Source organism: Watersipora subatra, chromosome 5 (assembly GCF_963576615.1).
Source record: "Watersipora subatra chromosome 5, tzWatSuba1.1, whole genome shotgun sequence".
Taxonomy (NCBI): Eukaryota; Metazoa; Bryozoa; class Gymnolaemata; order Cheilostomatida; family Watersiporidae; genus Watersipora; species Watersipora subatra.
Window position 1 is genome coordinate 54,767,855 of NC_088712.1, and position 14,491 is coordinate 54,782,345.

At 37.9% G+C, this 14,491-nt stretch overlaps 2 protein-coding genes across 3 annotated transcripts in view; one reads left to right on the plus strand and one right to left on the minus strand.

Annotated features, from left to right (window-relative positions):
- Positions 1–11,447, plus strand: part of LOC137396215 (probable nuclear hormone receptor HR3) — a 25,483-nt gene extending 14,036 nt beyond the window's left edge. For both annotated transcript variants that reach the window (XM_068082396.1, XM_068082397.1), the window contains 6 exons: positions 1,223–1,349; positions 4,986–5,068; positions 5,966–6,196; positions 8,076–8,180; positions 9,261–9,377; positions 10,704–11,447. In XM_068082396.1, the coding sequence (XP_067938497.1) occupies positions 1,223–1,349; positions 4,986–5,068; positions 5,966–6,196; positions 8,076–8,180; positions 9,261–9,377; positions 10,704–10,957 (917 nt within the window). In that variant the 3' untranslated portion in view covers positions 10,958–11,447. The remainder of the gene's footprint in view (positions 1–1,222; positions 1,350–4,985; positions 5,069–5,965; positions 6,197–8,075; positions 8,181–9,260; positions 9,378–10,703) is intronic.
- LOC137396219 (large ribosomal subunit protein uL4m-like) overlaps positions 11,263–14,491 on the minus strand; it is a 20,512-nt gene continuing 17,283 nt past the window's right edge. The window contains exon 8 of the mRNA XM_068082402.1: positions 11,263–11,730. Coding sequence (XP_067938503.1) covers positions 11,594–11,730 — 137 coding nt within the window. The 3' untranslated portion in view covers positions 11,263–11,593. The remainder of the gene's footprint in view (positions 11,731–14,491) is intronic.

A 14,491-nucleotide genomic window follows, 5' to 3' on the forward strand; every position in this document is an offset into this window, starting at 1 on the left:
TAGCTGATTGCATTATGGGAGGCTAGTTTATGATTGTTGAACTCTGGCATATGGCCAGTGGATAGTGATTAGTGATGGAGAGAGCCGGAGATTAACCATATCTGTATAAATATGGAATAATCTGACCTTCATTAAGTACTCCTAGCTAATGGTCAGCTAAGAGGGGGTATTACTCGCATTGGCTGCTATCTCAATAGAGTCCACCGACTGTCTGTATGATTTGCTGCTGGGTCTTATTCATCCTGTCTGCTGCAGACTGCATGCCACTGACTCACCTAATCATATCAATTATTACATAACCTATTGGCTGCTGATTGTTTATTGGTTTCTGTTAGATCTTTGACACGCAGAGCTCTCAGGTTCTATCAGGATTTTTCAACTTGGTTTGAACGGGTTGTTTTCAACACATGCAAATAACGGTTAGCAACACATGCAACCAATGTGTTCCTGTTACCGGGTCATGCAGAGTACTTGACACAAAATTTATTTAATTTTCAAATGTGACCTTTTTATTGGCTCTTCAGCTGTCATGGTCAAGTGTTATGACACCCTTGCTATATTATTCTTTTAACAAATCATCAGAAAAAGTTGGTTGATGCAAAATTGATGGTGAAATTTGATTTAAATCGTGAGCCATTTCCATCCTTTCTTAATATCACATTCAACTCGGACACTTTGACATGTTTGTCATGGTAATGTGAGATTTGACAAGCTTCTACTTGCCTCCTAGTAAGCCGAGTTCTACTGAAAGGGATGTATGCAGTAAGCTGGCAAGCTTTCAACGTGTCATCCTCAGAATAAAAAATTACATAAATGGAAGCCACAGATTTGCTGGGAATGTTAGCAATGCTTCACTGGAAAAGGCTTTGCGGTCCTCATGTTTGTTTGTAAGTCTTCCCAGATCAACCGCATTTCTACCATTACCATTTCTCTATTAGATCAGATGTGTTCCAGATTTACACCAGCATAGTGCCTGGAAACTTTTGTATCAACAAATTTTCATTTTAAACCCTTTGCTTTTCGATACGATATTTCTGTTATTGTTTGACATTCTAAATCCAAAAGATCATTAATCTAATTAACAGTACCTCTTGACAATGGCCATTATCTCCTGCCGCTGGTGAAAGCCAAGCCACTTCAAAGATCACCTCTTCCTTAGCTTAACCACATCTGGTAGTTTTTATTGGTGAATTTAGTAATTACCGTTGTATCTTTGTTGCAGCTGTAAAGTTTGGGCGCATGTCAAAGAGGCAGCGGGAGATGGTTCAAGACGAGGTCAAATATCACAAGAAGGTGCGAAGTATCAGCAGCGATTCTGGATCCGATTCTGAAATGAGCATTAACGAAGTGTAAGAACTAAATCTATTCAATGGGTCCAATTTCGACCCTTTTGAAATAACGAAAATGCTTGCTATGATCTCTTGACACTCGTGATGATAGCTGGTTGGCTACCTATTCTTAGCTTGTAAGGTTACTAATCATACTTACAGCACACTTGAGGTCCCAAGGGTATTATTATTATCATAGAATATTCAACTTGTTCTACAATTCCAATCTACCAATTACTGGTTTGGCATCGTATTACTGTCATACTGTCGATGATGGCCTGGTTTTGCAACAGACACATTCATGCTTGCCATGAATGACATGATTTTTGAATTCAAATTTTTGCAGAAGACAACAATTTATTTTGATTGATTAATATTCATGCTCTGCTTTATCCATCAAAATTTATTTGAGCATAATATACACGCAATGCAGATTCCGAAAATCTGAAATGCAGGAATGATAGAAGTCATTGCTGTACGTGATTGGTCAATTGGCTCAGGTACATCTCTATTGCATGTTACTGCTCATGACATACTGTTTAAATTGGATATAAGCTATTGAAAATACTAATTGCCTTGTGTAAATGCAACATATGGAAACACCGATGTAAGACAGCAGTCAATTATACCAATCCTCTCTCCGCCAGTAGTTGGAGACTGCTGACTGCTCATCAATTGTTTGAGAGAACAGCAGCGGTTTTCTAGGGAAGGCTATGAATTTGAAAGACAGTTTGGTTGAGTTTTGGTAAAGAGTGTATTTGCGACATAAAGTGCCATTTGCTCAGTCAATGCCGTGAGGCAGTGGCGATCTGCAGCTAAACCGGGTGGAACCTATTGAAATCAGCAGCATTCCGTATTGCATATTTGAATGTATGATTCACGAGCAGACTTGATAGATAGTCATAACAGGCAGCTAATGGTCGTATTGTCTGGCAATCATTCACCGGAGTCAGCGGTGATGAGGATGATGAAATGCGCCGATTTGATGGCTGCTTTGAACTATTGCTCAATCCTTCCATATCATGCTCCACCCTTGCGCTCCTTAGGCCGAGCACTAGCCACTTTATCACAAATTTGCTTTGACAGCTTCGCGTTTAGGAGGGTCTTGTGAGGATTCTAGCCTGACCTAATATGGTCGGCAGCAGCTGGAATTGAGCTGATTTCATAATTACATATGATATCAGCTGCGCTGGTGGGAATTCCTGTCACACATGTCGAATCTTAGTGTCAGCTTTTATTGATCAGTCATTGCTCGTTTCTATCCCTTGAACGCTGACTCTTTTTTTCAGCTCTAGAGTTGTCCGCTGCCGACTCCCGTTTAAAAAAATGTAAACTTGATATTCAAATAAAAGATATAAATGTCGAATTTGCATTTATTTGTCAGCTCTTTTGTTATTTTGTGTACTTTAGTTACCAGCAGCAGTGTACTTCTGTTACTGGCAGCAGTGTACTTCTGTTACTGGCAGTAGTGTACTTCTGTTACTGGCAGCAGTGTACTTCCGTTACTAGCAGCAGTGTACTTCCGTTACTAGCAGCAGTGTACTTCTATTACTGGCAGCGGTGTATTTCTGTTACTGGCAGCAGTATACTCCTGTTACCAGCAGCAGTGTATTCAGTCATTTTCAAACAAAGTCTTTGAACATTAAATAAATTCAATAGTACTTTTTTGTTTATTAGAAGTTGATAATTTGAGAATTGTGTTGGTATGCAACAAAATAATGTTACATATACTTTTGTATAATATAATGTGTTAAAACTGCCAATGAAGAACTAGTTAATTTCATTTTAAACTCAAAAGTATCAAACGCGAAAGAAAAGTAATCTTCACGACATATTTTGCTGTTTGATCGTTTTGTGAATCGATACAACATGCATCCATATGACTACATTGCTTTCAACTATTACAATTTTCAATGTTTTGCCAGTCGATTGTATGGAATCAGTTCAGAAGAAGCCCTTGGAAGCCTAGAATTGCGATTCCTGAAATTCTAGTGGTTGAATCAAAACATTGCCATTCTATCATCTCTGCAATAATGCTGTAATTGCGTAACGCTAGAATTGAGACTAGAATGCATTGCTGGCCGTAGGCACACACTGAGACAGAAATAGAAGACAGAATCATCATATCGATTGTTTAATTAGTCCAGTTTAATTACTCCTAAGGCTTGCTCAAGAGATAATTCTATGATTCATCCTCTCGACCTCAAGCCAGCCGTTTGTTAATCATACCTCCTATTCAACGAGCCATATGTTCCTCGTAATATATCTCTCTCCTAGTCGATGCAATCTTTCTGATTACCAGACATTTTACTGCGAAAGCAATACAAAATCAAGTGGTTTTTCTATAACGTTCTGACAGCAATGTGACAGACACCACGATGTAGTCTCAATTATGACATCCATATTTCAAGGACACTGTCGTTGTAGACTGCAGTTTTGTTTGCTAGAAGGAAAACTATTATTAATTTGTAAATAGACATACTCTAGCGCGATGCCATTTTGTGACTTTACTTCACGAGAGTCGGCCAATGCATCACAGGTTTTGAGATTTATAAACAGCGTTAAATTAGACACTATAGAGTGAACCTCATCTGCTGATGTAATAGATTGTCAATACTCAGTAGCTCAATGGAAAAATGGCGAAAGCTCTATTTTTAATCACAGTGAAAGCTGAATGATATGCAATATAAAATGTGGTTTCCACTTATTTAGTACCACGGATTTCCCATATTTTATGGAAGTTATGAAATTCTGACTAGATTACACGCTACTTCGAATTTAATATCAGGTGTGACGACATTCTAATCGTAAAACGAGATGCTTGATTGCCTTTTTTAAGAAAAAAAGACCGGCTGATAGATCCAAATGACCTCTCATTTAAATCTGCGTTGTGTGATGAGGCGTAGAAAGAAATATGGCTTTAGCGTTTATGCGTCTAGGTCATTGCTTTTCATAATATAGCTGCTTTTTCGCAAGTTTTTTTGTTATGGGATAATTTGGTCTTACCAACTATGTTTTGACATCTGACATAGCTTCGGCATTATCTAGCCATGCGGCAAGCTTGACAGATGTGAGCAGGTTATCTCTCCAAACTCAAACACACTTCCCATTTTCTGCACACAATAGCCAGAGCTGCATCTTTTGAATAGACCAGCTTTTATTGAAGTTGGTTTAATTGATTATAAGCGTGTTTACCTAGTGTTGATTTGTCATGAGAGATATTTGATATTGGAAGATACACCATTTTGCAAAAAACCTGTCAATTTATTTGTGTTGTATTTTCTACCTACTGACTATTCTTGGTGCGTCCCGAAATCAATTTTTGCTACTACGTTGAGGAGTTATCATTACAGTCTTCATACAATGCTTAAAGATGAACTTAAACAAATATCAGAAATTTTTTGTTATTTTTCTATTATTGGCAATTAATTTTAATGTTTGAGATGATCTGACTGCCAGGATGTTTCAAGATTCAAGTCAATGAAACTCAGTCGCTGTTACAATTCTTTACTGCAACTACGCAGTTATTGAAGTTAAATATTTTTATGACGGTAGTGGCACCGATAAGCAAGTGACACGATGTTGCTGAATGGTTTCATTATGTTTAGTTGAAAGGAAGAAGTGGGTTTTGACTCATTGACTTCTCCTTATTTTTAGAGATGCAACAAGTATTAACCACATAGAATTTGATGAGCAGCTGCTAGACATCACGGTACAGGTGATGAGAGAAGACAACTGTGGTAAGTCGCTATGCGAATTCTCAGCTACTAGTACCTCTAGTTCAAACGCCACGGCCTGAAGGTGACAATAGTAGCTGCTAGAAGCCTATAAAATTCTACTTAAAGAGTTGAGCTTCGCTAATCTTGCTGTAAACAAAATGAAGATGGAACTGACAGGACTGTCTAGCCATGAAGGACCTCTTGGGCCTTGTTACCGGCATAATGTGTTAACATATTGTTACGGTGAAACAATCTGCTAACACAATGTTGTTGAAGCATCAGTTTTCATCAGTTGTTGAAGCATCAGCACCATTTGAAGCATCAGTTTTCATGCAATTGGCTGAAATCTACAGGAATTTTTAGTCATTGTTCGTAAACCAACTAAGGTTTCGACCTCTCATTTGGTGATGTTTACAAAGGATTGCAGCTGACCAATGACGTAACAGCATTTATAGGTTGCGTATGAAACGACCATGCTGAAACTGGTAGCTTATTTTCTCAGTTATTCTATTAAATAAAACTAATTCATTGCCATAGCGGATAAGGACCTACATTTTATGCGTTTGATCGTTTTTAACAATATTACACTTTCAATGAGTTGGTAGACTTCTGAAAAGTAAGATATTCTGGCAATGTCTGGGCAGATTTGTTCAAGGTCAAATCTCCCACTAGTGCATCAAATTTTATCAGTGCCTGCGCAAATGCACCCATGCAATGACCTGGAATTTAGTGATTCTACATAAAAGGTTACCTATAAACCCCAGTTCAATGTAAAATAATATATATACAAAATTAGCTCTACTACTCTAAGACTTTTCAGCTTGTTGGTGGTTTAAATGTTTAAAAAAACATTTAATACTTTCTTTTTCAAGTGTTATCTTCTCTCTATGAAACACTGAGTTACCTTTCTCTTTGTAGATTCACTAGCTAACCTGATGCTGCAAGCGCAGAGAAAGGCTTTTTATAGCGATGAGCTCCTCGACATGATGACATCCCGAGAAGAGCTGCGAGGGCTAACACAGGCCAATTTTTGGGAGAAAGTCGCCGCTAAAATGACGAGCACCATACAACAGATCATAGAGTTCGCGAAGCTCACACCCGGTTTTGACAGTCTCAGTCAGGATGATCAGATTATGGTATTAAAAGGAGGTAAGATTTTTCTACAAAATTCTCTTAAAGGATAAAAAAGTGGGATTACCTTGGAAAGACTTTGTAAATGAAGAAAACCTTTTGATGCTGCCATTTTAATTTTTCGCTACTGTAAGCCGATGTATCGGCAATCGCCGTAATAGAAGTACAGACCAGAGCCGATGAATTGGCGTATCAATAGGGTTTCACTTTTCGTTTCATTACTAAGCCTACAAATTAGCTAGACTAATCAAATACTGTCTCCAACGAAACAACCTTGTTGCCAATCATGTGCAACCAATCGAAAATCTTTTTGCTAAGCAATTCCATTTCTAATTATTTTTCAAAACTGTAAAACCAGATCGCTCTCGTCATTGCAATAAGTTTACCGCATTCGTTCGATGCAAAATAAGTGTGAGAAATTTTGCGAGAGTGGGATTCACTAAACATTTTATAATTATCTTGTAGAGAATTTTGTTCTGAATAAGATGCATTTTACAGTGAAACAATATCTGCATTAATTCCAGAGATATTGCATAAATACTAGCCGTATATCGATTTTTCAAAAATCCTTTCGAATTAATTTGTTCAGAATAGCGAATTCAGTGCAGTAGGGAAAGAGTTAATCATTCGTGTTAGAATATTGAAAGTATTAGTCAAGTGGGCTGATCCAGTCCTTCAGTCTTTCAAAGACAATCTTAAAAAATCTTTGCTATAAGAGCCGTCTGTCTGTCAGTCCGAAGCCATGGCCAGAGGTTGGAAAAAAATCGTACCATACGGGATTTGAACTCATAATTCTCTGCATAGCAGCAGGCATACTACTATCTGCGCTAATTGACCACCCATCGGTGTAGTAGAGTAATTGTGCATTTGGATATTTTACCAAGCGATCTCTTATGAATATATGTGGAAATGTGGATATAATAACAAGGTTGATGTGTCGCCAAATGTTATTTTTAACCTTTGAATCTGTTTTTTATTCACGGCTACTTAATCTATAACAATATCAAAATGTATAAGACCTTTTCACGTCTGCAGTTAAATTGCAGGCGCGGCTATTAGTTCTGCCATGTAGATCAACTACAGTTTGGTTGCTAGGAATGACGATTTTTATCATAAAGCGATTTTGAGTGCAAGTATTTTGCACTCTCTCCCAAGCAGTTGCCATCATTTAAGATTACTATAGCTGTAATGTGTTGGGCTAGTAATGGCCACTCAACATCATTGCATGGCTATAAATTGAGATGTTCAGTCATAAGTGAGCCCCCTGACCACCCCATAACTCAACCCTCTAATTGCCTTGCCACAGCTTAGACGCACCTCTTGACAAGGTTATTCATAGCAGGGCCGGCGTACTCTAGTTCTCATAGGAGGCTTCTCATAGGACGCGTTTGTAGACCTAGCTAATGCATTATTGATGTTCTGAGCTGACTCATCGCTGCCAGATGTGTATATTCCCCTGGAGAGAATCACGCATTTCCATGCTTGGAATGACTTCGGAGTTGCCCCTTGCAAACAAATTTGTACCCTACCATTTCAACGAGTCGGAGATAGTATATGAATATTTCCAAGATTCACGATGTATCCCTCAAAGTTCAACTTGTTAAAGTAGACTGGTTTGTTTCACTGCGAATACCGACGTAAAGATTTAGCGAAGCGAAATGACGTCGAATGCTTTCAGGGTGGAAGCAACTCCGAACCTGTTCAAATCATGGAAGCACTGGGAATGAAGAAAACCTATGAACAATACATTTACCTTTGATCAATTGAACAATGTTTTTAAAAAACATTTTAAATTTTATACTAAATATTTGTTCATAGTTGGCAGTGGCAACCTGTTATAGCCTGTAGCCTGCTATAAATTGGTAACGTAATGCATGCGTCTGAATTTCATCTGTAGCTGGATACGAAATGGTTGTAATGCATCTACTGTGGACCAGCAGTGTGCTAGGATTTCGGTTTCCTGACACAGAGGATATGGATATCGACTCACTCTCAAATATAGGTAGGCTGTTCTAGGGGTTTTATTTTTAACTTTTTGTATTATAACCTCCGGCATTATGTTTGCACCTCTCCTCCTCACACAAGGTGTTGTAGGCTTTATTTCCATAATAAGGGTCTTTTGCTTGCAGTACATTTCAGGGGTACATTCGTGCAGGTACTGATCGCCTTTGGTGCACTAGTTGCAGATCTGTCCTTGAAAAACAAATCCGCCTACAGGCAAGTATATTTTACTTTTTAGAAGCTACTGAAAGATGGCTCAGGGAGTGCATGACAATTTGTAAAAATAAATTTTGATTAATCTTAGTAGCAAGGTTACAAAAGGAGACTGTCTAACCATGTAGTAGATGGCCAATGCATACCCCGCAGGTGCAGCGGATGGTGGCACTCTAGTTATACCTCATTACCAGTAGTGCAAACTCCTATTATGATTCTGATGACAGCTATCAAGTTTGCTTGCGTCCTGTGATTAGCAGGAAAGCGCAGGTGCTGCAGGTGACCAGCGTCAAATAATTTTCACCTTCAGCATACCTCATAATGCATACATTTACACACCCACTGTTATGGCTCTGGAATGTTGTGGGTTGGATTCTAATGTAAGATCATGCATGGATGATTATCATCAATATTCACTACGTCTGTATGAAGCACTGTATGATCAGCAAGATGCAAACATTCGCAATTCAAGCGAGTTGTGCTACTCGAAAATCTTTATCAAATGTTTCATGCTTACAAATGATAAAAACAGCAAATTTGAATGTGCTAAAAATGCCATGCAGGCTATTCCATTGTTCAGACAAAAGTCGCTTTTTATTTCGATTTGAGCCGTTACAAATGCTCTAATGTTCCGAATGCTGCTACACGTGATACGACTGCGGCGCTAATTATTGACCTATGTTATAACAGTTCTTGCCTTTTTTAATAAAGCTCCGACATTAATCCGCATCATGCGATTCCCCATTGAAGCACTTATCGCCCGGTAACTCAACGTGCTCACAACTCCAAAATATACGAAAAGCACAAGAATATATTGTTCCAGTTGTCTCACTACCTGCCTAACCCTGTCTGTTATTACTATGTTTAGATGAGGAGTCGAGAATCTTGCTCAAAGCTACTCTGGAGGTGCTAAGGGCGCTTTCTAACCTCAAACTTACAGAGAGAGAGATTGCACTTCTGAACACGGTCATTCTCTTTCAACCAGGTGAATATATGATCATCGTGTTTTGTAAATACTCATTGACTTTGCCCCAACTTCCTGTCACATTTTACGCAGGAAATGTTTCATTGTTGCCTAGCAACAAAAATCTTTTCTGAAAATCAGTCGCCGGAATCTCCAAGAGAGTTGATTATGTTTTTACTCATTAACTGTGTCTAAGCATGTCTCCATGGCAACGCTTTAACTCGTTCGGCGCAAAAATCTGTCAGATGTTATCGACATAGCTTGAAAATGATTGATGCAAGATCTAAAGAGAATAGCATTATGTAAATAGATGCTAGTTACGTTCTTCTGGAGCCATCAGGGTCGGTGGATAAGTCGTGTAGCTTTCCAGTGCATGCATAAAGCTGGTTGAACTATCGCTGTTGGTAGGCTATCTAATATTGCAAAGTTCTCATTTCTGACAGCGTTCAATTACCATGGGACCACCGATATAATGATTCTAAATTGTTATGATTAGGTAGCTCCTCTATGAATTTAACTAGTCCAAAGTCTAAATGAGTCAGAGTTCCATGTAAGGAAACTGTATGATTGACATGACAGGAGATCTTGCTCTACTGTGATTCGAATGCGGCAGTTCTGAACTTGTGCTAATCGATCCTGCAACAACTGGCTAGTCATGTCATGCAGTTAGCTGTTATAGGTTAGCCATGCCTGACTTCCAATTGCACTATTGCTGTCTTCAAATTATAAACCATAGACATATCATCAACCATAGATATGTCATTGAAAATCCTAGTTGGTTATTGCATGTCATTAACATGGATTCCTAAGATTTCCATGCTTATTATGGCATATAATTATTAAACACGATGATCTTCTGCCAAATCCACGTGAGAGCACAATACTTATATGTGACTTATACTAAGTTTCCATATGGCGATGGCGTAGTGACACATATAGACACACCTCCATATAGACACACCTCCATATAAAACTGCAATGCCATCATGGAAACAGCTGCATCACTCTCATTGTATTGTGATTCAATGTTGCTGTTTGAAAATGGAACACCCGTGTGATGTGCCATCTTTGTGCCATGGAAACGGCCATAGCTAGCGCCTACTCGTGCGCACCTATAGGTCTTACTTTCCTGTCGCCTTATAAGGTGTCGCTCTACCATAATCGCCCTATAGAAACATGATCTGCTGGTCGGCCCAGTGTAGCGCTTCCACACTAGCGCACCCTGGTGTCAATACACTTACTATTAGTGCTTTACCTCTGCACTAGTCGTCCACAGGTGGAATGTAATACTAGTTGTAAAGCTTGTTAAATGTATATCTAACACTGTTCGCTGTGTGATTGTTGTAGAGCACTATGGTGTGCAGGACAGAGTAGAGCTCGGTAAACTATACAACAAGCACCTGATAGCATTTACAGAGCTTATCAACAGAACACACGAATCAGTGGAATATGCTGAAAAGACTCTTGCCCATCTTCCCTGCCTTAAAATACTCGCAGCTCGGCACATGAAGGCGCTGAGTACCTTCAAGCGAGTCAGTAACAATAGCGTGGAGTTTCCCGCTCTCCACAGAGAGTTATTTGCCACTGAATACGCTGCATGAGCGCCTTACTCCAGAAGTTAAGGAGGGATTGAGCTTGTCAGTTGTCAATTGTCGCGGAGAAGGCGACAGGAAGAAGTAATCACTGATCTCAATTACATGTATACTTATTCATTATTCTTTTATCCGAGGGTTAGATGAAATAGTCATTTGTATAAAGTTATTTTAGCTAATCAAAACTATGTCAGGTGGGTAAGCACTTCTGTACAGAAGTCTTAAAACAAGAAAAATCGAAAGCTAGTATAATTCAACAACTAGCGTTTTTGCACTCATTATAGTCGTACTATTTTATTGTATGTTGTATTGTGACAGTTCATGCGACATTAACTAGCCAATTTGTACAGATGTTGCACTTGGGCTTACAGAAATTCACATTATACTAAATTAATCACATGTCCGTAGATATGTTTTTTTTTACTTGTCTTCACTGCAGCTTATATTACGCTAACAAATTTATGGAAATAAAAATGCTAAATATAACTCAGTTTGAGAATTACTGCGGAGCACCTAACTAATTACACTCTCTCTCTAGAGTGAAGGTCAACTACCGAGTACAGTTCTTGCTCTTTACGAGTCACCGTCTGTCAAAGGAGCGATGGGCGACAACTAATACTAAATGGAAAAATGAGAAAACAAATCCTAATAGAGCAGTTTGTGTTTCGTTTGTACTCTGCCGGCCTTATGCTTGTGAAACATGATTCTCTCTTCAATCCTCTCTAATGCGGCGAGAGTCAATATCACGGTTTCATGTTTTAGCATGCTGTAGACGTTCAACCCTGCAATATACACCATGTATATAGTTGTATAAAAACATACCGCATATGTACTTATGCTATATTCAACCCTGCAATATACACCATGTATATAGTTGTATAAAAACGTCATTGTGCTTATGCTATATTCAACCCTGCAATACACACCGTGTATATAGTTGTATGAAAACATCATACTTCATATGTAGTTATATTGTATCAATCACTACTAATGGTGCGTACACGCTGCAAGCAAAGATACATGTAAACACATACTATATCGATGACGATTTTAATTATGGGAAAAATGTTGGCATTTATAATAATTTATGCGAAAATTTTGATGGAACGTGGGAAGCACAACTGCCTGGTTAGCAAACAACAAGCTAAACATATCCAAATATTGATTGCATAGCAATAGTGATAGCAGATCTGTCAAATGAGCTCTTACTCAACCATTGCATGTGATGGCGACGACATGAGGTAAACAGGAAGATCCCCTTCAATGACAATCTCAGCCAATAAAGTAACTCCAACTAGAATATTTTGGCAACTGATCTAGTTTTTGTTGTTTGTCACAAACGCAACAAAAGTTAAACTGCATTGTGGGTAAGATGTTGCAGTATAGCTTTACCTAAAACATTTACACTGTTCAATGTTGTTCTGTGGCTCTTTTTTGTTATTTATTAAATCCAAAAAAATGTTAAGTTAAGAAATTACAAAAATAAACTAGTAGCCTTATTGTGATGCAAACAAACTGGTCTCACAAAAACGCAGCTGTCAAAAGGTAGCACAACCCACTTCTGCAAGGTCAACTCTACAGTCTAAGTAGTGAGGGCTGACAGTCTATTGGGAACAGATAATTAGAAGTCAACGCTTGACTTACTATTAGTGTACAGTTAAACCTTGACTTACTATTAGTGTACAGTCAAACCTTGACTTACTATTAGTGTACAGTTAAACCTTGACTTACTATTAGTATACAGCTAAACCTTGACTTACTATTAGTGTGCAGTTAAACCTTGACTTACTATTAGTGTACAGTTAAACCTTGACTTACTATTAGTGTACAGTTAAACCTTGACTTACTATTAGTGTACAGTCAAACCTTGACTTACTATTGGTGTATAGTCAAACCTTGACTTACTATTAATGTACAGTTAAACCTTGACTTACTATTAGTGTACAGTCAAACCTTGATTTACTATTACTATACAGTTAAACCTTGACTTACTATTAGTGTACAGTTAAACCTTGACTTAGTGTTAGCGTACAGTCAAACCTTGACTTACTATTGGTGTACAGTCAAACCTTGACTTACTATTAGTGTAAAGTTAAACCTTGATTTATTATTAGTGTACAGTTAAACCTTGACTTACTATTAGTGTACAGTCAAACCTTGACTTACTATTAGTGTACAGTTAAACCTTGACTTACTATTAGTATACAGCTAAACCTTGACTTACTATTAGTGTGCAGTTAAACCTTGACTTACTATTAGTGTACAGTTAAACCTTGACTTACTATTAGTGTACAGTCAAACCTTGACTTACTATTGGTGTACAGTCAAACCTTGACTTACTATTAATGTACAGTTAAACCTTGACTTACTATTAGTGTACAGTCAAACCTTGACTTACTATTAGTGTACAGTCAAACCTTGATTTACTATTACTATACAGTTAAACCTTGACTTACTATTAGTGTACAGTTAAACCTTGACTTAGTGTTAGCGTACAGTCCAACCTAAGTTTGTGTACTTTAGTAAAACATCGTTATTCGTTGCAGGAGAGTAATCACTCATTTTATGTGGTCAATCGGGAACATTGCCTCTGTGGAAAGTAAAAATCAGCAAAATAATAATAATACTAATAAATTCGTAATTCGTAACAAAGTCACTTTTTAATTAACCGTAAGAACTTTTTCTTCCCATTATTAGATTCTCTAGACGATTTTGATGGCCAAGCGCGTTAAGAGACGTGATGAAGGGTGTCACAAGCGCTTTGCATTACTACACATTTTTTCATCAATTGTAAGTATTCTCCTCTTTTTCTTCAGTTCATTAAATGATTTTAATAGTTGAGGGTATTTAACAGGCATGATGAAAGGTGTCACAAGCACTTAGCACTTTTACCTTTCACAATATGTAACAGGAAAAACAGCGAACAAATACTATCACAATGATGCCCGCGAAGGGAAATCATTGTGCAAGAGTACGAGACAGATTTTTGTATTTTATGTGTTTAATTCGTTTTAGTTTCAATTCATTTGCTTTAGTTTTTAATGAATATGGGTCGCGGTCACAGAAACCATGGTTAAGTCGCAAATCACGAAGTTGAGTTATCTGACTTTAAAGTTACAACAACCGAATTTATAATATTGGTAACGATTTTTGTAACACGTGCAACTGGACCAATCAAAGAGTTATCTTTCTGAATCCCAAGTCAGTTTAGATAATAAATGTCTTTAACCCCTCTTTAACTTTAAGAACAATAGACATAGTTTTGTTGAATGCGTGAAGTATATTTGTGAGAATATTTCGACGAATAAGGTTGCAAGAATGTGTAAACAGAAACCGTCTCTCACAACTACATCACATTTGAGCCGTTTTGGAAAGGGAATCCAAACTACGGCGGTCTCGTGTGGCTGCGATTAACTGTTCGTTTTTGAGCTTTTAAGAGCTTGTAATCACATTTCCACATATTTGGCACTTACAACACAACAGAGTAAGACATGGTGAATCTTTTGATACCAAATAACTGTAGTGTGAATTTTGTTGCAAGTC